At 54.5% G+C, this 27842-nt stretch overlaps 1 protein-coding gene across 1 annotated transcript in view; it reads left to right on the top strand.

The window, feature by feature from the left end:
* Window positions 1-445: 445 nt before the first annotated feature.
* RNF165 (ring finger protein 165) overlaps window positions 446-27842 on the top strand; it is a 97702-nt gene continuing 70305 nt past the window's right edge. Inside the window, exon 1 of the mRNA XM_046025353.1 lies at window positions 446-506. Within this exon, the coding sequence (XP_045881309.1) occupies window positions 446-506 (61 nt within the window). The remainder of the gene's footprint in view (window positions 507-27842) is intronic.

The raw sequence follows: 27842 nt of genomic DNA on the forward strand, positions 1-27842 counted from the left end.
CTGCGGGGCTGACCTCCCCCCCACCCCCTCCCCGCGCCCGGCCGCGGGCCTCCGCGATTGGCCGCCCGCGCCCTCGCAGCCGTCACCCCTCCCTCCCCCCCGCCCGCCACCCGCGCGCCCGCGGTCCCCGCTGTCCCCCGCGGTTCCGGCGAGGCCGCGCCGCGCTGCGCTCCGCTCCCATTGGCTGCGCGCGCCTTTGTGTGGCGGCAGCTGCGGCCCCAGCGCCTTTGAATGTCGAGAGGGGCCGGGAAGGGAGCCTTTCCATGGGCCATCTGTCTCCCCGCCAGCCGCCGCCCCACCGCCGCCCGCGCCCCGCGCTCCGCCTCCCGCCCCGGCGGCTCCCGCAGCCCCGCCGCCGCCCGCGCCCGCGCCCCGGAGCCGCGCCACAAAGGGCCCGCGCGCAGCCGCCGCCGCCGCCGCCGCCGCCGCCGCGCGAGGAGCCAGGATGGTCCTGGTCCACGTCGGCTATCTCGTGCTTCCAGTGTTTGGCTCTGTGCGAAACAGAGGTATCGCTTTTTCCTTTCGGGGTCCGCTTCGGAGCGTGGATCGGCGCAGGCACCGGGGCGGGGGCGGGCGCCGCGGGCGGCGGGGCGCTTAGGGCACACCCGCGGGGACGCAGGGCGAGAGGTGGCTTCTCCCCTCTCCCTTTTGGGGGACCCCCAGTGTGGGGATGGCCGCCCTCGTGGGAGCTTTTGTAGTGAAGTTAGGGTTTGGCGAATTTGGGTCCCTCCCAACCCCAGCCCCATTTTTTATTCTTTGCGGTGGACGCGGTTCTCCCAGATCACAGCCCCTTCCCCTAATACCTAGCCCTGTATGATCGAAAGGAGGAGAGAGATACATGACTGTATGCGTGCGCGCGCGCGTGTGTATGTGTGTGCAAGCATACTTGGCTTTCTGTTACTTGGTTTTTTTGAGGCATATGTATGTTTTTGTGGTTTTTTTGTGTGTGTGTGTGTGTTTGTATGCCTTCATCTTTTGGTTATCGCTACCGCTGGCTGGTTAGCTGGGATCTGGTTATCTGCCCTATCCCGTGCCCCAGCCCCCACCCTCCGGTGGGCACTTGCACGATTTCCCGTCCCGTCCCATCCTTTTCTCCCCTTTAACCCTTTCTTTTGTGTCGCCCTTTTGCTACCCCCCCCCCCCCATTGTCTTTGTATGACAGTTGCATTTATGGATTCAAAATGCTTGGGTGTGTGTGTATGTGTGTGTGCGCCTCGGAGTCAGACGTGCAACTGCTGTGCACCCCTGGTCCCGGCCGGAGCGGGGTGCCCGGCCCTCGGGTGTTCCGCTGTGTGCGGATGAAGTGGAAAGCCGCCCCCTACGCCAGGCCTTTGCCCTGGGCAGGCGTTGACAAAGCAGCAGGCCGGCGCCGGCTTTGTTTTTAACTGTGATATATGGGGTGTGTTTGCACGGTCCCCTTCCCCACATCCCCTTTCCCTTACATTCTGCTCCAACAATAGCTTGGTTTCCCCCTCTTCTCCCCATCCCCCTCCACATTTCTTCCATTTTCTTTTAATCAAAAATTCCCACCTCCCAAAGCGAATTCGAGATGCATTTAGATTCTTTTTTTTTTTTTTTTCCTTTTTGTATTCTGCCTCTGGACTCACATTTCTCTTCTTGGAAATGTTTCTGCTACCCTCTCCCACTCCAAGTCTGCTTAAATCCCTGCTGGCTAAGGCCCTCCCCCACTCCCCCCTCCCTCCCGCCCAGAATGATGTCTTCCCTTTGCGACCAGGGCTGCTCCACCGAGTCAGAGCAGGGGGTGGGGTCGCGGGGCCAGCGCTGTAGTGCGCCCCAGGGGCCCGATTGGGCAAGCAAATGAAAGCCCGGCCCTCTTTCTTCCAGCCCAGCTGTCCCCAGCCCCACGCCTCTCCCCAGAACCTAAAAGGCAAGGTTGGCCCCCTTAGGCCTGTTTGAACCGCAGTTTTTTTTGTGTTGATGATAGAATGATGACATTCTGCATTTATCAAATCTTTTTTTTTCTTCATTGTGTAGCTCAGTGAATGGTCAACTCGCTGCTGTGTGCGCTGTGACCCTTCTGCCTCCGCATTTAGCTGTATTGTGACACCCCTCTTAACCATCTCCTGTCTCCATCTGAGGAAAGCATTGCTATTTAAGCGGCAGTATCCCTATCTCAGGCCGGCCTAGCCGTGGAGGGGGTGTGGAGGGGGTGTGTGAGGAGTAGGACAGGGGCGGGGGCCGGGTGAGCGCTCCCTGGAAATGCCAGCCCCCTCCCCCAACACACAATTATTATGTCTTCTTACTTGGCATTTCCTCTCAAAACGGGTGTGGAACATTACACTAGGCAGAAATTCAAAAATGATTAAGAAGGATGTTGAGCCTGAAAGTATAATTATCCTGATTAAATCATTATCATCCTCATTAATACCGCAGATCTCTAAATACCATTGCAGGATGCCGATTTTACGGTTTGAAATTCAAATTGCTCCGCTGCCTTTAAATTTTATTTTTGATATGTTCTCCTCCCCCCAAGCCCCCCTCCCTCGCCACCCCCCAATAAATTCTGCCCCAGTCAGTCAAAGTTTACTTTCATGGCAAACACGCCCACAGGAAATTCAAGGGTGGAGGGTGAGTCGGGCCGTGGGTAAAATTTAGCACAATGAGATAAGAATTCATGACCTTTCGATAGAGGATACTAATGCTTAACCCAACAAGGTCCTACACCACAATCTTCTTGTAAAACTGTTAGATAGCTTGCCAGCTTAAGTCTGTTCTTTTTAGTTTCATTGTAGTAGTATAGGATGTAGGCCATTTCAGAATAGATGTAGAGAAATAACCATTTTTGTATCTTCATCTTGTTTAGCTGAGTACATTGCACTGTAAATCCCTGTTAAGTGGATTCCTTTTGCCTTGGCTTGGAGGCTCCGGCACCCCATTTCCCACTTACCTGGGTGGCCATCAGCTGGTTTCTTGGCAAGCACCCAGACGTAAGTGAAGAGAGTGCATTTAGTCGGAGGCGAAAAATACTAAGTATATATATATATATGAAAATCTCTGATGAAATGACAGTTACCGCTACTCCGTAGCCTCTGAAAATTTGGTGCAACAAGGTCCCTGGCTGAAGGGGGAGCCACGGCCATGGCGTCTTAATTATTTAAGGGTACGATGTCAAGAGCATCTCTGGACATCCGCCCCGGCCCTCAGAACTGCCCCTTTAACAGCTGGCTCCCTTCTGCTGCCTCACCGGCCCGGACCTGCTTGAAAACTGAAACAAAACGACGGCAGTGATGTAAGAATAAGGTCCCTAATTCGAGGGCCCTTCCGAAATAAAGTCCCAAGTGGCTGCCCCAGATTGCCACTTGGCCATCTGAAAAGGAAGAGCCAAAGAGCAAAAAAAAAAAAAAAAAAAAAAAAAAAAGAAGAAAGAAAAAAGAATCCCCAGCAAAATGGTTTTCCATTAAACAGGGATAGCGTGTTCTGCTGTGCTGAATTACTTCCTGTTCTTATTTTGTGGGTAATTTTTTCTGTATCAAATATCCTTTTGGTTGTGTATCTTTTTCACCTTTTCTTGTACTAAAACTAAAGCATGATCTGTATTTTTTGACATCCCCCAGTTGACAATGTACAGCGCTCGGTTAGAGGTGTCACCCTGCTGAAACGTACTGTGGTCGTGTAGCCCGGGCCATCTGCTCATTGTACGCTGCTTTTGTTCTGTTGCTCCCTCCGAAGCATGGTGGGCCCAGCCTTTTTTTTTTTGTATCGTGTGCATGATGACATTGTTACACACAGAATCCACTAATACTAATATACAATCTCTCAATAAAGAACTAGTTTTCCTATATTAACCTAGTGTGCTTTTTCTCTTGCTGTTTTCCCATTTATTGTCGTATCCTGCTGTTTAGATTTTTCCCCCCTTGCTTTTCTATCCCCACCCACCCACCACTCCCACCTCCCATTGTAAGATTCGAGTGAATGCCTTTTTTTTTCCACTTTCCTTTCTTTTTTTCCCCTTTTCCTTTCTTTCCTTGCTTTTCTTTTTCTTGTCTTCTTTTCTTTTCTTTTTCTTTCTTCCTTTCCTTCTTTTTCTTTCTTTCTTTCTTTTCTTTCTTTTTTTTTTTTTTTTTTGGTGGTACAGATATGGTGACTTTAATACCAACTAGTCCGTATCTCTTTACAGTAGACATCTGGGGCCATGGGAAAGGTCAGTTGCCCTGCCACACCGAAACAGCTCAGCTGTGTAGAGACAACCCCTATCTTTGGTCACCTGTGTAGCCTGCACATTTCACCATAGTTTCGAAGTCACAGGGCTCTCAGCTTGTGATGCTGGGGAAGAGGTGGGGATGTAACCCTTAGGTTGAGAAAAGGGATACTGTTCTTAACTAGCAATCTGTAGCATTTCAGACTCGCCTGCAAAACCCATTTTTAGTTGTGTTTTAACTTTTCCTTTTACTGTCTCATTGATTTACTGTCCTTACAAATCATGCCAGGGGTAACATGTTACATGTAGTTGAAACCACGGTCTAGAATTTTAAAGCATCCTCTTCTATGTGCCTCTTTAAGTTCTTGGGACCTGCAGTGTAAGTTTTGCATTGAGATCCTGCATAAGGAAGATGTTGGGAACAGAAACCAACTCAGACCACCCCCACATTTGTCCCAGGGTCAGCAGCCTGACCTGTTACCGTAGAAATAAGAGGGTCTGTGTCCTCTGTAGGCTGTAAGCCAGTCAAAGCTGATTATAGCCTAGTTCCCGGACAGCTGCCTCATCTGTGGTCCTAGTGCCTCACTTGAGAAAGAAAGCCAGATCTCTGCCATTGTGTGTGTGTATGTGTGTGTGTGTGTGTGTGTGTGTGTGTGTGTGTGTAGGAGGTGGGGTGGGGATCAGGAGGGAAGTGGGGACCTGCCCCCAAATTGAATTGGAAGAAGAGCCCTTAACGTGTATCTGTTTTCCATAATTACATTTGAGAAGCCAGTGGAGAGGTATTTTTTCCCCCAGAGTGGAACCCAAATTCAAGCATTTGTCAATTACACCTATTCAGTTTCAGCCCAGATCAAGTCTTGCTAAATGAGGCATTTTAGACACCGAGGGAGCGGGTTGATTAAAGAAATTCATGGTTCCTCCAAAGGGTCATCATTTTGGAGCTGCTCTTCCTTGGGCCCTACCTCCTCCTCCCTCCCCGGGGCTGTGTCCCAGGGTCCCTCTGCCCCTCTGCTGGCATTGCTTCCCCACATAGGTGCACCCTGGCTGACCACAGTGCTGCCTTGCCTTCTTTGTGCCTTGGTAGGACTCTCCTCCCATTACTGCCCTTTCTGCTCTGGCCCTTTGTTCTGGTGCTCTCCCCAGCCTGGGTGGGAGAGCTGAGCTGATTTACTGTGACACATGGACACACATGGACGTTCCCAGAGGAGGCTCCTGCTGTAGTTAGTGCGAGAAGAGCTATGCAGGCCTTCAAGGATTTTTTGTTTTTGTTATTTGCTTCTCCTCCTCCTCCTTCTTCTTTTATTTCGATTGACATGAAACTTTTAATTTTGTTCTATTTGTGAAAGCAAAAGCAACCATTCTCCCTCCCATCCTCAACAGCGGTAAAACTACCCTCCAAATCAGGTGGTGACCCTCGTTTTTGTCCTAGAGAGCAGTGGCTTTTATTACATTGATGTTAAACCGGCTCTAAGATTCTCTTTTTCTCGATTAGTGTGATGTATGTCAGAATTGCAAGGATGGGCTCGTAACCTGGTAATAATATAGAAAGCTAGTGGGGTTAATGGGAAGTCATGTTTCAGCAATTTATCAAATCATGCTCTATTTTCACCCAGATTGTCAGAAGAAACACATTCAGATGAAGAAGCCCTTTCCCCCTTGACTGGATGATCCAATCGTTACAAAGCCATTGTACTTTGTGTCTACTCTCTCAACCATCTGACACATATCTGTTTTAATAACTTTTGACTCCAGGATTTTGGAAAAGCCATCTGTTACTTAGATCCTACACCACAGACCTTGTAGAGAGCACAGCTCTCGTTTGCCAGTCATCTTTTCAAACAAAAGGACTCTTGAAACTAGCAGCAGATAAGGACCACTTAAATGATGAATTTTCTGAAATAATAGTGATCCATAAACCAGCCAAGATTAGGGCAAAAGACCATCAAGGGCCCCATGCTCTAAGATGCAGGTGACACCGAGTGGGTCACCTCTCTTTGTCTTACAGTTTGCTCACCTCCTGTCCCAGCCTCGCCCCATCCCCCTTCCATACTTCCCATCTTTAAATAAACAGCCCCAAGGTGTCTCCCTGAGCAGCTTACTGGTTTCCTTCGCTAGGAAAGCAACAAGTCCATGTGGATCCAGGTGCATTGTGAGGTCCCTTCCCTGGCCAGGAGACTCAGGCCCCTGGACCCCAGGTCAGAGTGTGACTCTGGACCTCAGCCCTACCTGACTACTGTTTGCACAAATGTGCAAGACATTTGTGCTTTAGTTTTTTCCTGTGGGTCTAAATAGCTCTTTAAAAATTCCTGGCTGAATGTAGTATGAATGGGAATCAGTATTTATTAGCTTCCATTATGGCTTAGCCACAGAAGAGCCGATCTATTTCCAGGAGAGTTGGGGGAGGAGGGTGGGGAGGGCTTGCCTTGCAGAGACGCTGAGGATTTTCTGGATGACTTAAGAACTAAAAGCAGACCTCTGTAACCCTGCAGCGGGACCCACTTGCAATGCCTGGGACTTCGTGTGCTCAGTCATTCGTCCATCCGCTCACTCATCGTTTGTTCGTGTGGTTAATGGGTGTTTACTGAGTACCTCCTTGGGGATCAGTTAAGGGGAATATGAAAGCAATGGAGGATCGGGGTGCCTGCCCTCCCAAGGGTGGCTTATGCTGAGGCTGGGAGATAAATGCTTCGGAAACTGGAAGCTAAGATGTTCTGTGCCAAAGCACTGAAACAGACAGCAGAACATCCGGACCGGGTGAGGGGGAAAGAGCCTGGGGCCATCCAGGGGTTAAGTCCCAGCCCCCTCTTGGCCTTGAAGGGTGAACTTAGACCACTGTTCTGAGTATCACCTGAACAGTGACCATCCTGATACCTGATAGGGTGTGTCTAGACTATTCAAAGAAACTTGGTGTGTAGCAGGTGCTTAGGGCCTGCGAAGGGGCTGACCTGTGAGGTGGCTGCCCTCCGTCCTCCATAACTGTAGGAATTGACTCGTGAGGGAAAATAAAGTCTCAGAGACGACCTTGCTGAGGAGGTGGGGTTAAGATGAGCAGCAAAGGGTAGTGTGCTTCAGCAGGGAGGAGGAGGGAGAAGGGCTCTAGGTGAGGATGGGGAAGGAGTGAGACTTTGGCTAAGGCCAAGGGGCTCCGCTGATGTGGTGAGGATAGGAAGTGCCTATGGGGAGGGCTGTGTCTGTGCGATGTGTGTGTGTGTCTGTATGTGTGTGTGTGTGTGTGTGTGCAGGGGTATGTGTGCAGGTCTGCGGCCTTGCATGGTCTCAGGAGGCACCGGGACCATTGTCTGTCTTTGAATGGTTCTGTCCAAAGCATAGCTCTAGGAGTTAAGCAGCACGAGGTCTGGAGAATGTGGGAGAAAGGGCTGGAAGATACTTGGAAGGCAGTTGTGGAAGGCCTCGAGAAGCTCCAGGAGAGTTTGAACTTGTCCCTTTAGCCATCGGGAGCTCTCTGGGGAGAGTGGGATTTCAACAGCTCATGGTGGTGCTGATGACACAGTGGGGAGCCCAGGACTCAGGCCAGGGTGGAGGCCACAACATGCTTCCGGGGGTGATGGAAGCCTACACCCGAGATCTGGGCGATGGCAAGGACCTTTCTCATGCGGGACCTTACCATAAGAAATGAGCAGAACCAAGTCTGGTGGAGAGGCTGAAGGGCAGGGAGGTCTAAGGGTTTGGGGGGAGTGACAAACCGGGAAGATGGGAGCACCAGTCAGTTTCAAGGAGAGATGAGTTCAGTGAGTTTGAGATGCCAAGAGTGACAGAAGGAAGGGGACCATCGCCCTGTCTTGGGATTAAAGACTTCTACTAAGTACCCGGTGGGGTTAGGAAATTCACTTCAGTAAAAATTCTTCATGTTTCCATGACAACTCCTCAAAAACCTCTCTCTCCAGTCTTGGAAACCCCTTATCCGGTTGTACACATGCCATCTTTAGTCAGGAGGCCGTTCTCTCCGTGGCCTCTCTTGTGACGTGGACATCCTGGGTGCTGCGCCCCACTGTGCCCCGATATCTCAGTCTCAATGATTTTCATCCAGTCTCACCCTTCTAGAGAAGACAGACTCCAAGGCACGGCCTTATGGGTTTGCAGAAAAGGTTGGCCCTGTGCATGTGAGGGAGAGGAGCTTGGGCGCTCAACAACTTCCATCTAGCTTCCATCGTGGAAGGACCAGAATGACATTTGGGAAGATTTAGAAAATAGACCAAAGGGGGGAGAATAAATCTCTGAGGTGTCCCCCCGTCTGAGATCGTGCCAGTGAAGTTCCTCCCACATTTCTGCGCGTACATGTGTATATTTTTCGTCAAGCTGCAAACACGGTAATGTCCAACCCTGCATTCTCCTTTTTTTTTTTTTAAATGTAACGTGTCACAACCTTTCCATGCCTCCCTATGTTGTTTTGACAAGCATCCCTGTTACTGGCTGCACCGTATTCCCCGTGAGCTGTGGCTTGGCGCCAGGGCTCGGTGGCATGGGAGGCATTCCCGTGGCCCTAGGTTGCAGGGGTACTGGGGGCCACCAGGGAGGAGAGGTCTGGGGCTGCCCCCCCTCAACCCCTCCCATCAATAGGCCCGAGCAGCTGGAGGGGAGGGCTGGTCAGAGGGAGCTTGGGGAAGGAAGAAGGTTTGCAGAACCTATTGAGAGCTGGGTGCTGGTCTTTGTTCTGCCACAGACCTCTGTGATCTTGGGCAGGTCAATGTCCTCCCCTGGGTCTCAGCTGGCCCACCAGTCAGGTGGGGAGGATAGACCCATGGTGTCTGTCTTATAGGACTTGTCCCATGAAGTGATGGGTAGGAAACAAAGCGAAAAGCCAGCCCAAGGCAGTGGTAGCAATAATGAGAGGCATTTCTCAGAAAAGCCATGTGGCGGGCGTGGTGGGTGCAGTGGGAACAGCTGGGGCTCACAGTCCTGCCCTGCGCCTGTGACCTGCCGGCCAGCCACCGGCTCTGCGCACTCACTTGCTATCTGCCAAGGGAGCTAACAGCCTCGTGGCCCCTTCCTGCGTGAAAACACAGGGGTTTCCCCTAGATGAGAGGCACCTTCCATTGCCTCTTTGACTTTCCACAGGGGCAGCAGCACTCTTTAATGCCCAGGAGCAACTCTGGGCAGCAGGTCATGCTGAGGGAGGGCAGGGAGCCCGGCCCGGCCCGCAGGCCTGAGCTCAGGGGGCACCTGCTCTGCTGCCTGGGTTTGCCCTCCGAGCGACAAGTTCCCCTTGTTCCCTACTGCATCCTTTCCCTGGAACATCCCCCTGGTGCTCCTGGGAAGCCACCCATTGGGTGGCCTGTCCCATCAGGGCTCAGCCACTGCCCTAGGTAGCGGGTGCAGCTAGGAGAGAAAGCCGCGGCTGCTGACTCAGCACCGGCCTGCCACGTGGAGAGGGGGTGGAGGAGCGCTCCGCTGGGAGGAAGTGAGAATTCGGCCAACACCTGTCTCAAGGAAGGGCAGGAAGCTTTGCAACAGCTGCTGCTCCCAGTCTGGGGCTGGGAGTGGGAGGGAAGCGTGTGGGGGTGGGGTGGAGGCAGGGCGGCAGGGGGGGTGGGGGAGGCACTCTTGAGTGTCCCCTCTCCCGACAGCCAGCTTTGCTGGGGCTCTGCTCCCCCAGAAGCCTGGGCCTCCGCGCCTCCCCTCCCTAGTGCACAGGGCCTGACTGTCTCCTGGGACCATCCCCTCTCCTAGAGCAATTCTCCTGCTCCTGAACTCTGTGACGGTAATGGATTAATGCCCTCTCCCGCGCTGCCCCCCACCCCCAGGGCTGGAGATACCAGGAGTCTTCCTTAAGCCAAAGGATGGTCCTCCCCATAAGGCCTCAGCCTCCCCGCACGGCCGGTCACCCTTGGCTCAGCAGCCTGTGTGTCCAGCTTGGTGCTGAGGCAGCCAGACAGAGCCTTGGCCTCAATTTAGTCAGAGCTCACCAGAGCTCCTCCTGAACCCCGGGTTAGGTGGCCTGTGGCCCTGGCCTCCCCTTTGGTGGGCCCACGTCTGTCCCAACGGACATAGGTAGAAGTCAGGCCTAAAGGGGGAGCTCGGTCCGCTGCTCTGGAGGGAAGCTGGGCCTGGGAGGCGGCATCTGCCGGACTTTCTTGGGCTGAGGGGATGGATGCTGACGCTGCCCCCGCCTGGGAGGCAAGGCTGGAGCCAGGCCAAGAGGGGAAGGGCAGCAAGAGGCTGTGGGAGGGAGCTTGGGCCCTGCCAGAGCCAGAGAAGCCGAAAGCCTTCTCCCTGCCAGGAGGAGTGGGCTTGCAAGAGGGGTGAGGGGAAGAGACGTCACAGGTGGTGAAGGGGAAAACAGCCAGGCAGCCCTCCCCTGGCCAGGTGAGCTGGGAGTGTGATGGAGAAGGTGGGTGAAGAGCCCAGACGGGAACCTGGGGGGCATTTTCGCATTCTGTCCCCACCGCATCCTGAAGGGTCCAAGCTTCCCCCAGGAGACAGGCGGAGGAGAGGAGTGTGGAGGATGGGAAGATGGGAGGAAGAAGTTAGAGACATGCCCTGTTGTCACTGTCCCCACTACTCAGCAGGGGCCGCGCATCGTGAGTACACACGAGGTCTGTGTCCGTACCTGCCGAGTCCTTCCCTGGGCTCACCATGGCGGGGTGATCTTGGCCTGCCCTTTGGGAGCATCCAGACTAGAGGGGAATTGGGAGGGGTGCGCAACACAGAGCAGAACCCTTGACTCCTGGCAAAAATGGCCTTGCCTTGCCCCAGCGTAAACATAGCATGGTTTCCAGTTCTACTGCTAGGTCTGGGGGAAAAGGGGGGTTTATATTAAACTAGGCAAAGAAGTCTTAAGTCACCAGTTACAAATGTTACATGAACTTTTGAGTGAAAATGTAGGACTCTGATGACGTATTTCATGCGGGCAGGCCAGACTGTACTCCTGTGGTTGGGCGCTGGTTGTTTCACACCCCTCTGTCATTTGGGTGCTGCCCTGGAAGATACGAAGCGTGCCTGGTGAGGCAAGATCTCTTCACAGAGCTGGAAACCCAAGCCGGTCCAGTGGCTAAAGTTGCAAAGCCAGCTCCCGAGCACCGCAGTCAGGATTAGGACCTGGGCCTCTTGACTCTGAGGGGCCAGTGGTCTTCTTGGGTCTTGACTCAAGGCTAGTTGGAAGCGGCCCGAGCTCTAGCAGCTCCGACAGGGGTGGTCGAGGGATGCTTTGTTGAAGGCACAACTGGGTGAGGCTGAAGACCGTGTGGGGTTTGACTGGGTGGAGAAAGGCCTGGTATTTCAATATGGCTGCCAATCTGCCATATTGTTTCCCTAGTCTGGAGAGCCAGAGCCAGGACTGGGAGCAAGGGTCGGAGTGGGGAGGTGGACATGAGTCCCATGAGGAAGCATGTGAGGGAGGCTTTCCTGTGGCGGATACCCAGCCGGGCTCCCCTCAGGACTCTAAAAGACTCTCACTATTACTGTAGTAAATTGTACACAGCGACTCACCCTTCTCTGAGGTTTCAGTTCAGGGTTTCAGTTACCCACTGTCAGCTGTAGTCCAGTAACAGATGATCCTCCCTCTGGCGTATGGTCAGAAGGTCAGTGACATCTACATCTTTGGGCCCTGCGTCCTTCACCTCACTTCCTGTCCTCACGCAGGCCTGGTGCCAACTCACATCATCACAGGAAGAAGGGTGAGTACAGCACAGTGAGATATTTTGAGACACAGACCACATTCGCGTAACTTTTATTAGAGTGCATTAATACCACTGTTGTAATTTATTATTAGCTATTGTTAATGTCTTACTCTGCTTTATTCATAAATTCAGTTTATTCTAGGTATGTGTGTGTAGGAAAAAAACACAGTATATATAGGGCTCGGTGCTATTCGTGGTTTCAGACATCGACCGGGGGTCTTGGAACATATTTCCTGCAGATAAGGGGGAGCTAGAGTAGAGCATGAAATTTGCTGTTTGAACATCATAAACCGAACAGTTCACGGGCGCTGAGTATATTCACAACACTGTGTCGCTAGCACAACTTTTTCCTTTGAAAACCTTTTCATCGCCCCAAACAGAGGTCTGCCTTGACTTTGAGGCCTGCTCCTGGGCAGGACAAGGCTCCGCTGGCTGGTCCTTGAGGACAACCGGGGACAGTAAGTGGTGGCAAGAAGTGCACAGATGTCGACATCCAGAAATCCTGGGTTCAGTTCTGGCTTAGCTCGGTGACTCTGGGCCTCCCCAAGCCTCATCCCTTCATCATTACAACTGGAGGTGATGGGTGTGGGTGTCAGCGCAGGGGGGGAGTGAGGGGAGACATACAGATGAAGTACGAGGCATCTGGAACCCGGTGCTTAGCCGGTGGTGGTGGTTCCCAGTCCTGCTGTCCCCTCTGAACACACACCCTGTTTGTTCGGGCCTGGAACCCTGGAACAGTCTAGGGGGTCCTAAGGGCCAGGCAAGAGAGGGCCAGGCATGTTTCAGCATCACTACGGAAGCAGTTAATGAGAACTGAGATGGGCACCCAAAGCACAATGAGCTTTGGCTCCTGGCCTCGCTGGGGAGACCCCCGAGCACACCTGAAGTGGGTGGAGAACGCAGACTGGGCTCCACGGAGGGCCAAGCTGATGGTCATGCTGGCTAGAAAGCATGGCCCAGCCTGGAGGCAACGGGTCAGGGCTGGCACACGGGAAGGGGAGAGGTCACGGAGGCCTGAAAAAACCAGAAGGGTCTCCCGGAAGAGGCAGACCTGGAGCTGCTCCCCAGGAGGGAGATCGGACGTCTGCGGCCTGGGGGAGCTATCAGGTCGGCCTGCCTTCCCTCCCCCACGTGCCCCCCGACACAAACCCCGATCTGATCCAAGAGGTGAATGTCCAGAGTCCTGTGGCTGTCATCCTCGTCTGTTGTTGTTGATTTTTTTTTTTTTTTCTTTTCTGGACCATTGGGTTCTCTCATTTCACTGTCATGCCACCCATTCCAGTCCCTTCCTCCCTGCTATCTCCCCTGGCCCTGGCCATTTCCCCGGCGATTCTCTGCCCCCTCTCCCACCTCTGTCTGGCCGGCCTGCCCGAGGGCCTCAGTGGGTGCACATGGCATCCCTCGGGTGCACCTGCCAGAGGTGAGGCCACCCGAAGGGAGCTGGGGGCTTTGTGGCCCCTTCTGAAGTGGGCAGCCCTTTCAGGGCACTAGTTGTGTTCTCTGCAGAATGGCGTGCTCATCCGGCCCGCTGGGCTGAGTGAGAATGGAGTGAGGTGGGGGATGGACGGTGTCCACCCTGACGCCTGGCACCAGAGTATGGGGCCACTCTTGTCATATGTGGCTGTCTACCAGGAAGATGCCACATGCAGAGCCCTCTGCCTGCTTCCAGAAGGCTCTTTGAATTTGGTAAGGGGAACAAAGGGGAGGAGGAAAAACTTCTTTGCGCCAAAGTGTTCTCATCTATAAAATGGGAACAGTCCTGGTCACCCTCCCTGCCCCCGCACTGGCCCCCAACAGGGTTATAATGAGGCTGAGATCTGATGGTGGGTTTGGTCAGCTTGTCTGACAGCTGTGCACGGAGCATGTGCCCTGGGCCCTGGAGACACACACAAAAACAGAGACAACAAAGCATCAGCAAATGCTCCCATAGCACTCTCCTGCGCCAGCCACTTTCCTGAGCTCCCTCCCTACCCAAAACAGACCCAGTATGCAGGAAGGTCCCAGGTGGGTACTGGGCACTCTCTCTGCCTGGGGGAGGTGACCCCGAGCTGAGTCTTAAGGGGTGCCTGCAGTCGCCCAGGAGAAGGGGTGGGGGCAGCGTGTTGGGGGCACAGGGTGGGCTGAGGAGCAGAGAGCCACCTGCCCCACAGGTCTGGGAAGCGGGGGGGGGGGGGGGGAGCTGGGGCTTTGTCACTCCTGGGTGTCAGCATAGCAGTGTTGCCCGTGGATCAGCATGGAGGCTGTCTTGGATGGATTTCGTTGGGAAGGAGGGGTACCCACTCTCCCCAAAGGTATATGTCCTGAGCTTGGGGCTGAGGGCAAGCCCAGGGCCCTGCCCTTGAAGGCCTAGGAAACATGATTGACAGCCCCCTCCCCGGGAAGCCATGAGGGGGCAGAATAGCCTCCCCCACCTTCTGGCCACCTGCTGGGAGGGCAGGAGGAGTTCAGAGGAGGGCAAGGTGAGGGGGATGTGGTGAGTGTGGGGGGCGCTGGAGGACGCAGGGGTGGAGCCCACCCTTGCCGTAGGGCCCCGGGCTAGCGCTTGCCACACTATCCACCCAGACCCTGGGGCCCTCTGAGCTGTTCAGAAGAGTCCATGTTCCACCAATGAGCAAACTACTCGGCGCTTCACCCCTGCGGTGGGGAGCCCCGATGCGTGTGAGCATGCTGAAGGCGCTGTACAGGAGCCCTTTGGTTCTGCCTCCGGAGCATGTCCCGACGCTCCGTGATCGTGGACCTCTGTGTCTGTGCACGTGCGAGTCCTAAAACGGCCCTTGAACTTGGTGCATGGAGACTGTTTGGGAGATGCCGGCCCGGGCACTGGGGTCATGGAGCTCAAGGCTGGCACCAAGCAACTCCTTATACAGAAGGGAAATGGCGGCTAAGAAAGGCGGTGGAAGGTGGCCCATCCATCGGTGACTGCCCATCTCGAAGTCCTCCCCCGCCCCGAGGCTTCCTCATAGGAGGGCTGTCTTAATCTGCCGAAGAGATCTCTGAGATCTCTGAGATCAGGAGGTCAGAGGTGAGCCGGTCACCCCCTCCAGCGACACCCTTGCTGGCCAGCTCCAGGGGCAGCTCTGCCAGCGGCCAGGGAGCGGAGGGGGCCCTGGAGGGACTGGCCTTTTACCAAAGCCTTACTCTGCCTAAGACTTCCCTCCTACCTTTTTGTATTTATGACCTTGTGCCAATGCCACAGGGTGGGCTTTCTCCCTGCCCGGCTGTGAGCCCCCTTGCCCCTTGGCCGTCAGCTGCGTTTGACACACGATCCACGTCACACTTTCTGTTCACATACTAGTGCCTCCAGATGCTCAAGCCCAGCACACTCAGCCCCGCACGGTCCCCGCATAATGCACAATCCCTACAAGACACAGCACACACACTCAGTCACCCTCACTAACGTCCATACTGGATAGGAGCATAAAGCACCCCGCCCCCTCATAGATGCAAATAAATGCACACATAACCACAAGCGCGTCCCCCCCCACGCGCACACACACAGGTACACCCGTGACACCTGCTCGCTCCTCTGACAAAAGGCAAGCTTGAATGTCTCCAGATGGGACCTTTTCTCCTTCTTGTCCCTGACATGCCACCTGGGCCCGAGGAGGCCCCCATCCCACCGTCACCGAGTTCGCACAGTTAATAGTCCAAAAAAGGAGGTGGAGACCTTCAGTTGGGATAAAGCCGCAAGTCCTGTGTGTCTCCATATGCCCTGGTCAGTCTGGCCAAGTTAGGGGACCCAGACCTGCCTCAGAGCTGGGCCTTGCGACCCCTAGTTGTCCCCATCCTCAGGGCTCTGCTTTCTCCACAGGGCCTTGCTGAGGCCCAGGAGAGGCCGTGTCTGTGTGGGCTAATGCGGGAGGCATAGCCGAGTTGACGCGGTGTCCACTATAGCCACTTGGTGATGGATAAAGCAAACCTCAAGAGCCCCTTTTGGCTGTCAAGAGGCCTGGAGGGCTTCCTCGAGGAGGCGGGGCTCGAGCTGGGATGAAGGCTGAGGACCATGCCGTCAGGAAGTGAGAGAGGGGAGGACAGGGAGGTGGGAAGGCCACGTGAAAAGCATGGAGAGGAGTGGGCGTGGCTGGCAGTTCCCTCCAACTTGGAGAACCCCAGTGGCGATTATGGGAACAGTTTGAGCAGAGATGGGAGAAGAAGCAGTGAGGTCAGGAAGTGGCCAGTAGCCCTACTCTGCTGGGGTTACCTCCTGCTGCCCCGGGAAGACCCTTCATTTAGTGCTCAGTTTCCGCATCCCGGTGGCTGGGGGAATTAAAGAGACCGTGCCGTATTAATGTTGCTGCCTTGTTTTATGAAGTGTCCTAACAAGCCGGGAAGCCAGGCGTACTCAGCCTTATTTACAACTGCTGTTATTTCTCTGACATGGAGATTAATTTGATGGTAGCTGTTTATAAGCTCTTCTACCATCAGATGGGCCCATTACCTGGGAGGAGAGGAGGGCTGGATTTAATTTGTGAACAGTGCGCTGGGTTTCCCTGCTCCGGAATGTGTGTGGGAGTCACAGTCATAAATCATGGAAGGCAACAGCAGCGCTGAGACCGGAGGCCCGGGAGCTCCCCGAGCTGGTGACGTGAGGGTGAGGGATGTCCCGGGAGGTGGGCCTGTCTGCAGGTCCAGGGAGCAAGGTGGGGAAGCACGACCACTTGTGCGGGGAGAGAGACACTGGGGGAGGAGGGCTGGGGGTTCACCCAGCCAAGGAGCTTCAAACTCCTCTATGCCAAGTAAGAATCACCTGGGAGCTTATAAAAATGCAGATTCCCCCAGCCAGGGGATAGGGCTTGGGCATGCCAGAGTCTGGAATGGAACTCTTGCCTAGATGAGTATTGGTCTGTGGGTCCACCAAGGTCGTTCCCTCCAGGTTCCCTCTGCTCCAAGCAAAGGCTTTCCTTCCCTGGATTTCTGGAGAGAAAAGGACAGGAGAAAGGCCGGCAAAGAACGAGGTTGGGTCTTGAGCAAAATGGAAAAGTTTGCAAAGACTGTCTCTGCACCCCTGGGACCCCCCCAGGATTGTGAGACCCTCCGGCCGAGTAGGAGAGAGGCATTAGTTCGTGAATGTTGTCCCTCGGAGGGCTGCGTGGGCATTACCTCTCAGGCATCTTACGTGTATCTGTGGGTTATCTTTTATTAAAGCCAATTGAAAGATAAGAAAACCGAGGTGTTGCAAGAAGCGGTTTTAGATTTCATGGCCTAGAAACTGAGGCCTGGATTTAAATGCAGCTTGGACATGGCTGTCCTTTCTATGACCTGAGGCAGTATTCCCAACCTGGAGGCAGGTTGGAGGCACACGGACACTGCAGCCCTCCACAGAGAGTAAGACTACTGCGTATGTTGGGGTAGGGATCTGTAAGAACTCGAGGTGCTCAAGGAGCCCTCATGCTCCATGGACCTAAACAGCATTCCTCCAAGGACTGGCTCTATTTTTCTGGGGCAGGGGGACTCTGGAACAGAATGCAATAGATCTTTCTCCACCGGTAGCCTGGGAGACCCTGTCCCTGCAGGTCAGCGAGGGAGATGGGTTGTAGAGGATGAGGGCCTATCTGACTCACACAAGGAACCCTCATCTTGCTCTGATGGGTGGCAGTGGCCCATGGGCGGTGACCTTGCCCCTTGCCTTCCCCCTTGCATTTCATGGGCCTGTCCCAGGATGGCTGCTTTATGGCCTCTGCCTCCCAGGCCTGGGCCTTCCCTTTTCCACGTCAGCTCTTGGCAGCTTTTGCAGGGCTCTGCTGGGGAGACTTCTGAGCCAAACACCCTCATTTCTTTGGGCCAAACACCCTCATTTCCTTCTCCTCAGGGGCTGTAGGCCCCATCCAGGATACTTGCTTTGATGAACTCATAAAAGCTCACAAAATGGGAAGGAAGCCAGCATGGGCTCCATCAGAAGCCTTCCCCTAGTCGAGAATCCACGCTTGTGTTAATGCAGTCTACGTTTGTATTCGCTGTTCTGAGCACACAACACCCTTTTACGGAGCTTAGTTCAGGTGGACCAGAGCTCTCAAATCTGCCAACACCTGCTATGGAGACATTTCTGTCTTAGCCGAGTGGAGCTGGTTTATTCGCTAGGGTGTAAGTTTGGCTCTGGAGGCAGCGATGCAAAATAAAGGGGGTTTAAAAGAGGTAGCAACTCTCTAGAACAGCCTGGAGTTAGTGGTCCTGGGCAGGCATGGTCCGTGGGTACTCGATGTCAAGCATCAGTTACCTCCTCTCTTGTTGCTCCACCTCTCCCTAGGGTGTGGCCCTTTTCCGCATGGTCCAGGATGCTTCACCCCACGACCACTTTCCAAGCAGTGGGATGGAGGAAGAAAGGAGAGGGCAGGAGGCACAGGAGGCCCCGCTGACTGGCACCCACTCTCAGCCCATTGGCCAGAACAGACCCACATGACCATGTGTGGCTGCAAAGGAGGCTGGGAAATGTAGTCTTCATTCTGGAAGGCCATGTGCCAGCAAACTTGGGGCTTCTGTTACCATAGAAGGAGAGAATAGATATTGGGAGACAAGTCGCCTTTGCCTCAGTTGCTTCTTAGACCTATACATTAGGCCTTGCCGTGATCCTCATGAAAGATTGTCCTGTGTGTGCGCTTCTCCACTGAGTGTGGTGGGTGGGCTAGCACGCCCCCCCCACCCCATGGCTTCACAGAGCCTCGAGGTGGGAAGGGAGAAGCCACCCTCCACGCTGGCATCAAACCCCTGTGCCGTATTGATGGGATGTACTCATTCATTTAATGACAGATTCTTGTGGTCCTGATGACTAGCTCTCATTTTGTGTTGTCCACAAGAATGTAGTGAGGTGTTAGAGCAGAGGCTGAGATGGTGACTAGAAGTGCCCGGCCCAGGGGGTGGCAAACGGTAGACCCTCAGCAAGCGCTGTGCATCCTTGGGCAAGGTACTTAACCTCTCAGTGCTTCAGTTTCCTCATCTGAGAAATGGCAGGGTAATCATGGCCGGCCCCTGGGGTTGTTGGGAGATTCAGTGAGAGCCCGTAGGCAGCACTGAGCCGTGGCAGGGGCAAGGCATGGTGGCTGCCCCAGAGGCAGGATGGCCTGAGGGTCAAGAGCCCCGCCTCCCCGTCAAGCTGCTGGGAGAGAGTAAGGCTCTAACCTCCGGAGAAATTTCATGAGAGACAGAGGATCCCTAGAGCTTTCCGCACAGGTGCCTGGTAAGTAGTGGGTACTTAGTGAATGCCAGCTTGCTCCCCATGCCCCAGCCCACTGCCTCTGGTAAGGGGCTGTCACATACCAATCCCTAAGTCCCTCCCCCTCCCTAGGCAGGTGGTTGATGGGGACATGGGTAAGGACTCTGAGAATCAGAGTGGAGATGATGGGGTCCAGGAGCTGCTTGGGGAGGGTGTAGAGGACAGGTCTGCCTTCCTGCCTCAGACTCTCTGCTGGGGTAAGTGGGGTGTGCCTCAGAAGCGGTAACTAGACACAGACTTCCCACATTGAGGGCTGGGAACATGGTTCCCGGGGCTCCTGGTGGGTGGCTTGTCTGTATCCCAGGTGATTCTGTCTTCCTGTCCGTCAAGAATTAGCTTCCCTGTTTTCACTGGAAGCTTGGAATGACAGGGCTGGAAGGGACCCAGAGATACCTGGCTCATCACCCCACCCCCCATTTTATAGGAAACAGAGCCCAGGGAGAGGCAGGTGCTTGGCCAAGGGCACTCAGCCAGGGTGAAGACCCGGACCCGCCTCTCGGTCTCTGTTCTTGCTCCTGAACCAGGGGGGCAGGAGCCCCAAGCTTCTGGGTTCCCCAGTTCTCTTTCCTCTCCTCTGCCTTCTGTCCCCAGTGATGCATTATTCTGTCTCGTTCCATGCTGCGGTCACCCGTCTGGGGAAGACCCAGGGAGAGGCACACCCATTAGCAGAGACCCCTGCAGAGCGGGGCTTGGGGGACAATCTCTTGGGGGAGCAGCCACAATGGGGAGGGGGCATTGCAAGGTCAGGGATTGGGGATTTGGGCTCGGCTACTAGCTCTGAGGCTCACGGGTGTGTGCTGAAGGACGAGAGGGGGCACCATGGGACCTGCCTCCCAGGGTCCCAACACAGTTTGTGACCAGTGAGGGGCTATTCAGGTTCGAGGGCTTCTATCCATCAAGACAGCAAAGATGAGGTTTCTTGGGCACGAGGCACAGGATGGGAAGAAGAAGAAGTGTGGTCAGAACGCGTTGGCACCGAGATCTAACTGTGCTATTGACAAACAGGAGAAACAGGAGAAATCTTGACAAGAGTCTCCACCATTGATTAGACTCTTCCTGGGGTCTCTGCCCCACACTTTAGGCTGTTCACACAACATACTGTCTTTGCCAGCGTCAGTAGGCTTCGGAGCGGCACGCACACTTGTGCATTTCACACCTCTGACACTGGAGTGCAGCTGACCAATGCCCACATGTGCTAGTTTAATTGCCTTTTAAAAATCTTTTCGTGGTTGATAACGGGATGGTTCACCATGCAGTTGATGGCCTCCTAGAACTGATGAAATTTGGCAGCTTTTTTCACGCAGCTTTGGGGGCCACAGATCAGTCTGTAGGACCCTCAGGGGCAAACATCAGTGTCCAGTTTGTGATTAATAACATCTACGTTCCTTTCTCAACATAGACATCCCCCTTCATTTTCTTTTTAACATTTCACGATCCCTCTCACCCCAGGACTGAGGGGGATGAGCACATTGGGGAGGGCCGAAAGTCAGCAAGTTGGGAGACAAAATTCCTGGGACCCCTTGGATAAGGACCAGCCTTGTTAACAATTCTGGGGCCTGGGGTTCTTTGCTGGTCTGATGGGAGGTGCATTATCTTCTGCTTTACTCTTCAGGGGCTGGTGAGGACCACGGGGCATACTTGTTGTCTAAAAGGCTCTGGAAAGGACAGACCTGCCCAGAGTTTATATTCTAGGGAAAATGTGAACTTCCTTGATATTCCCTCTCTCCCCAAACCAGCTGTCCAAGCCCCCTTCTTGTGCCTATCAGAGGACTGCCAATCTTCTGGATAGTAAGAGGAGCCTTCAAGGATGCTGACGCCTCCCATTCCTCCCCCAGCCACTGTCTCCTGGTGCCTGGGAGGTCCCTTGCCTGGCCTCTGCCATCCCTGAATTCTGTGTCTGCCTGGGCTCCTGACAGCTCCCCTCCTTGTCTCTACCCCTTGTGAACTCACCTGTCCCCTCAGGACCTTCCCTAATCCCAGCTGCACGCATGTGAGCCAAAGCCTTGCATGGTCCCATGATGCTTTTGGGACCCCAGCACCAAAGTACCCAGGATGGCCCCGCCACGTGCGGGATCTGATTGGATGTTGATGATGGTGATGATGATGGTGAAGATGATGATGATGAAGATGATGATGAAGGGCTTCCGTGGTGGGCAGCACCGTGGAGGTACGGCCATGTGATGGGGCTGTCGGGCCAAGGCCATGCGCCATTCCTTGGCAGGGTTCCCACAGCGCTTGGCCCTAGACCAGGATGAGTTTGGCTCAGGGAAGGTTCAAGCTTCTGCCATTCTGCCCTCATTGCCCCCTTGATTTATTACTGAAATATTTATTAAGCCCCTATTCTGTGCCAGGAACTTGTAGAGGCTTGGCCTATCAGAGACCAAAGAGATAGCCTTATCTCCGTTCCTTTCATTCATTCATTCACTCACTCATTCCCACATGTTGACTGGGCAGCTGACCCCATCCCAGGCGTGTTCTAGGCACTGAGGTTGCAGCGGTGAGCCAGAAACCTCCAGCCCGGCTTCACTGAGCTGACGCTCTAGCGGGGGCTGCCCAACGGCGAATAAGTAAGCAGGTCAGCAGCACTCGAAGGTGACACGGCCTAGGGGGGCAGAATAGCTCAGGACATGGGGGTGGGGGTGGTCAGGGGTGCTGGGGCAGCGGTGCCGGGAGAGACGGGGGTGCTTGCTTTAGGTCCACACTGGGGAAAAGCTCTGTGGTCAGTGAGATGCTACCGTGCCTGCACAGAGGGCGGCGAGAGAGCCCCGGAGGCTGTTAGAGGCTGAATCTTGTCTCCCTTGTGAGCACAGCTGAGTCTGGCTGCTTCCTGCCTCCTGGACAGGCTGGGGAGTCCCCCTTACCGGGCACTCTGAGCACGGCCTCTCTCTGTCCTCCTACCATCCCTGGGAGGTAGATTCTGTCATTATCCCTGGTTTACGGATGGGGAAGCTGAGGCACAGAGAGGTCGCCAAAGCTCACACAGCTTGTAGAGGCCGAGCTGGACTCAGACGCAGGCAGGGGACCCCAGAGTCTGAGTTGTCACCACTCTGCTATGCTGCCCTCTATGTCTCGGTCACATCCCTGAGTCCAGGGGGTTCTCAAGCCCTGAGCCAGACGGCTGCCTCTCCTGCCCTCGCCCCTCAGGGCAGGGATGCTGACTGGCCAGGGTGGCACCCAGCATGGCATTCAGGGTCTTTCTCGGTACGGGGCTCACTGTCCTCTTCTACCAGTGAGGAAACTGAGGCCCAGAGAGGCAAACAGACTTGCACAGAACCACATACTAATTAATGACCAAATAAGTTCAGGGAGTCTTCTCTCCCTCCTCCTCTGCCTTCTGTCTGGTATTTTTTTTTGCCCAAGAGCTTCAGGGCTGGTGGCAAGGCTGCGGGAGGGGGAGGCAGGGAGGAGGTCGGGGAACCGTGGGTCTGTGCATCTGCCCAGGCCAGGCCAGGTGTGTGCCTGCACACGTGTGTGCATGTAAGGGAGGACTCACATGCCGCTAAGGACGCCCATGAATCAAGCCCAAGACAGAGGCAGTTGAGAGGAGAAGAGTGGGTGCCCGGAGTCTTGGTGTCCTTCCCGGACCCCGCGTCCCCAGACCACTCCCCGTGGCACTACTGCCCCCGTCATGGCGCCACCTCTTGTCCCCGTAACTCCCGGCCTCCATTCAATATCTTGGTCAAATCTGCTTGTGGGGTGGTGACCTAGGCTTTATACTCAGGAGACCCCGAAGACTAGGGAGGCTGCCTCCGGAGTCGGGTGGAGCCCTGGCTGGGGGTGAGGGCGACGTTCTGTGCCTTTGAGCTGCAGTGGTGGCCTCGGGTAGGGACAACGGGCTCTGTCATTAGGGTTACCTGGGGAGCTGGCCCTAATCCATATTCCCAGGCCCAATTGCACAGATACCTTTCTGAGGTAGGAATCTGTCTTTTTACGGATCTGTGACTTTTACATGCAAATGAGTTGTTTTGTCATTAAAGAAGAGAGACACACTTGCACCTGGGAAAGTGTGAGCGGTAGGAAGACTCGTTGCTGAGAGCGGGCTCCTTTCCTGCCCCACAACCCTCTCCCCAGGGCTGACGGTTGTTAATTCTCCTTCTGGGTTAGGCAGCAAGGGTGGCCCTTGATGGAGCACGCTGTGTTGACCAGAACCCTCTGTTGTACCTTCCGGGAACACAGGGTCTAGTTGAGTGACAGGGAGAAACAGATGACCCACAAATACGCACATCACCGTGAGAAGGGACAAGGGCTGGGATGACCCGACGGGGTGTCGGGAGGGAACACGGCAGGGATGACCTCATTGGGCAGGGCTGAGCTGGAGGACATGGTCGCTGATGAGTGAGGATTTCCTGGTGTTCCGTCCAGGATGCCAGGGGGTTTTCCTGCAACCCTCAGGCTTCACTCACCCCTTTCTCTACGTCTGGTTATAGAGGGGTACAAGACTCCTCCTGATGTTTCAGAGTCACCTTCTGGTTAGGGACACAGGGCATCAGTCTTGATAAGGATTATACTGGCTGCCTTAGGCTTGTCCTAAGGCTAAATGAGTGGCTTAAAACCACAGAGGTCTCTTTTGTCACAGTTCTGGAAGCTAAGAGTCTGGAATGAAGTTGTTGACAGGGCTGTGCTCCTTCTGAAGGCTCTGAAAAGGATCCTTCCGTGCTGCTTCTCTCTTCTGCTGGTGGCCGGCTGTCCTCGGCTTATAGACACATCCCTCTAATCTCTGCCTCTGTCCTCACGTGGCCTTCTCCCTGTGTTTCTCTATGGCTACACATGGCCTTCTTATAAGGACACCAGTCTCTGGGTGAGGGCCGCTCTCTATCAGTGTGACTGTATTTGAGCTTGGTCACGTCTGCAAAGACCCTATATCCAAATAAGGCATAGGCACAGGGCGGGGGCCGGGGGTGGTTTCAACGTCAACATATCTTTTTGGCAGGACACAACTCAACCCACAACAAGGATAAAACATGCAGGCCCCAGAATGACCCAGCCCAAGATGGCGGTGAGGATTACAGGAAGGGGGCCTGGGTCCCTGCAGGCTGGGGTGGGCAGGGCAGGGCAGGTTTCAGGAAGGGGAAGGGCTGGATGTCTGGGGAGGCTCCAGGTATGTGGGGAGGAAGGTGGAGCATGAGCAAGTGGATGAGTGAAAGACAGCCCAGAGGCAGGAGTGCACAGAGCACACACAGCCACAGGAGAGAGGCGCCAAGGACCTCCTCAGAGCCACCTTCTAGAACTGTGAGTCCCGGAAAATGAGGTCGTGGTAGTTACGAAGCATATCCTATGGGTCACCGGTTTGCTCCCCCCTTGAAGGCGGTGAGGGGGGTTCCGGGGGTGTCCTCTGTGACCTTTCCCAGCTGCTGGCTCTGGCCTTGAGATATGGTGTCTGTAGACAGAGGAGAAGTGAGTGTCCCTTGGGCTCCTGGGATGAGCTAGCACGTGTCCCCAAAGCCCAGAGCCTCTGGCCCTCGGTGACAGGCTCCCAACACCCAGGACCATCCCTTCCTCGCCTTTGCCCACACAACCAGCTCCTTTCTCCATCTTTTCCCTTTTCACGCGCTCAGGGAGAAAGCTGCAGGTGAGATGACACCCACCTTGTTCCCTGGTGTCTAGAAAAGGATTCGCTCGGAGGATGTACTCAAGAAATATCCACAGCGAGAAGAGAGACTCCTGACAGTGATATCTCAGATTTTGTCCCTGCAGAGACGCAGACTACCCCCAAGCTCCCACCGCCAAAAGCCCTTCACGCAACCAGTGTGTCAGAAGGACCGCGCTCTCTTCCCACCACTGCTGCTGAGCAGAGGTGAAGCTGGGGCGAGGTTCCTCCCCTGCCCAGGCCTCAGTGGTCCTCTCTGTAAGGCAGAGACCGCAGTGTTCACTTCACAAAGCTAATATGAGAAGGCAGTGTGACCAGCTGTCCCGAAGCTAGAATTGGGCATTTTGATTCAGTCTGACAACCTGAGCCCTCTCCCAGGCCCAGGGGGTTCAGGATGGGCAAGGCAGGCTATGCCCTGTCTGCAGGAGGTATGGACGGTCTGCTGGGATGGATTTCAGCTGGTGCTGGGGTCAGGTAAACCCCTTCCCAGGAGGTGGCACATAAGAGGGGAGTGGACCGATGAGGAGGAGTCAGACAAAGAACGGGAGGAGAATTCTCAGCAAAGGGAATGGCATCTTGGAGACTAGAGCTTAGGGCCTATCCTAGAAGCGGTCTGGTATGGTTGGAGCGTAGAGAGCAAAGGGGATGCCAGAACTGAGGCCAGAGGCCCCATGGACTGCACGTGAAATATCGTTGTATTGGTTGGCATTTTCTTTGGTTTAAAATCCAGATTATTTCTCTCACCTGTGTAGAAGTCTGGAGGTAGCAATCCAAGGCTGGTGTGGTGCTCCAAACTGTCAGGGAATCACGCTCCTTCTACTAATTGCTCTGCCATTCGTGACTTCCATTCCCAAAGTCACTCGTGGCCCAAAATGACTGCTAAAGCTCCAGCCCTTGTGTTTTCATTCCAGCAAATACAAAGGAGGAAGAGGTGAGGATACCTTATCAAAATTAAGGCATTTCCTAGAAATCCCATGTACCATTTCCATATAAATCCTGTTGGGGAGCTTGTAGTCGCTGAATTATATTTAGTTTCAAGGGAGGTTGGGAAACAGTCTTTATTCCAGATAGCCATGGCCAGCTGAAAATGGGGCGTTCTGTTACTGTCGAAAGAGAAAGATGGATACTGGGAGATCAGTCATGGCCTCCACCAAAGTCGGTTGATGAGGACACTCTGGACCCGGAATAAGACGACATGCATCACGAGTCCGGGCACGGGCTTCACTGGGAGGCTTCCACTTTGCTCCCCCAAACAGAGCTAGCCTCATCCCACCAGTGTGGTCCATTCAAGGGCTGTGCTCCCCTCCACCTTGGAGCCCTCACTCTGCTGGGATGCTGAGGATGCTGGAGATCTTTACTCCTGCGGCTAGGCTGGGAGAAGGGATAAAGAATTTGTGGCCGGCCATGGAGGACCACAGGGGGTTCTGTAAGACAGCAGACTCCAATGGATAGTCAGACCCAAGTGGCACAGCCGCCCTACTGCTTCTGTGGGCTAACCTGGGAACCCAGCGTTCCTAGGAAAACGCATTTGACATTCTGTCACCTCGTTTACAAACAAACCTGGAAACCCAGGTTGCCCGCTTTCCAGCCTTGCCCTGCTCTCTTCTCTTTGTGGGCCAAAGTGCCAGGTAGCACCAGGCAAAGGACCCCAAACTGAGGAAGTTATCAGTGCTTCCCTGGGGGCTAGGAGATGGGGGCTACGGGAGAACCCCTCCCAGCCTCTAGGACTGCCCTTGGCAGGCACGTGAATTGGGATGAGGAAATCTGTCTGGGCTGCTGCCAGCATTCAGGCACTGGAGGGTCAGGCTGCTCTCAGGACTCTGTGCTGGGAGGGAGAAGAGGGCCGTGCAGCCTGGGGGGTGTTCAAGTTGCTCTTGGGGACCACGGGGACCGCAGTGCTGTGAAAGGGGGAGGAACCCAGGGGCTGGACTCAGCACCCCAGCCAGAGACTTCCTACTGGCTTTCAAAAGGCACTTTCGGACACTTTCGTGGGACTGGCATTTAAAGGGAGGTTTCTGCAAACAGAAAAATTTGAGGAGTCCAGCCAGCCCCTCAGTGAGCTGCTGACGGGAGATGGGGGATGGGCTGTGCAGGGAATAGCGATTTGCCAGAGAACCACACTGTGGGCTGGCAAAGCCGGGGTGTGAGCACCTCCCCCACACCCATGGTGAGGCGTCACGCTGTTACCACCGCTCTGCCTGCCGTCCTGTTGGATTAGGCGCTTCCTGACCCTCGGAGAGCCCCGGCCCCAGGCGGGAGATATTTTATTTTTTCATTTATCTATGTTTTGTTGAAGAGGCGTTGACAACAATGTTTCAGGTGTTCAGTTCCAAGGCAAAATTTTACCTTAATCCTTGTAAACTTGCTCTTCTAAAAAACAAAAAATAGTAATTATACATTATGATATGGAAATCATTATATAGGTATATATAGATCCCGTACATATATGCATATATGCTTATTAGTATTTGACTGAGCATCACAGGCCCATGACATAATACCCAAAAGGCAGAGGGTGCACACAGTGAAAGGGGGCTCCCTCCCCTGTGTCTAGCCAGCGGCCCTCCAGCTATTCCTCTGGACCCTGTCAAGGTCTGTCATGCCCGTTTTGGTCAGCCCTGTTGATCCCTGTTGACGTTATGTTCAGTGTGGTTATTAAGCAGACACGATTATGGAAGGAGAGGGGCAGTGGGGCCGACTGTCGAGGAAAGGGCCTGCCTCGGTTAGCATGGGGTAGCGGTCTTGGTGTGAAGGCCTGTCCCCCACCCACACATGAGCTAGCAGACCCTGAAGGCCTCTAGCCCCACCTATGCGGGCTCCTGCGAGAACGACCCTCTTGACTATCCTTGGAGTCTCCTGGGCTTACAAGCAGTGGCTGGGGGCAGGGGATGGATCTGCAAGATGCCTTTCAGCTCAGATTTCCCTGAGTCTCTTATCTGCTTCATGCCCCATTTCCCCACTTAAAGACATGAAGAAATAGGGCAGCATTGAAGATAATAGCTCACTTACGTCCCAGAAGGATTTCAGAGCATTTACAGAGCACGAGCAAAATGGAACTCAGATCCAGCTGTGGTTGGCCTGCCAAAGGCATTCCCCTCCTGCCCCATCCCTACTCAAAACTGGTGGGGTTTGGCGGGGGAGGCCCCGGGCCCTGGGTTTGGGAACAGGTCCACGGTGACAAGGGGTTGGAGGCAGTGGCTTTCCTCCGAGGCCAGTCTTTAATGCACCAGGCCATGAAGTGGGCCCCAGGAG

The sequence above is a fragment of the Meles meles genome, chromosome 12 (assembly GCF_922984935.1).
Source record: "Meles meles chromosome 12, mMelMel3.1 paternal haplotype, whole genome shotgun sequence".
Taxonomy (NCBI): Eukaryota; Metazoa; Chordata; class Mammalia; order Carnivora; family Mustelidae; genus Meles; species Meles meles.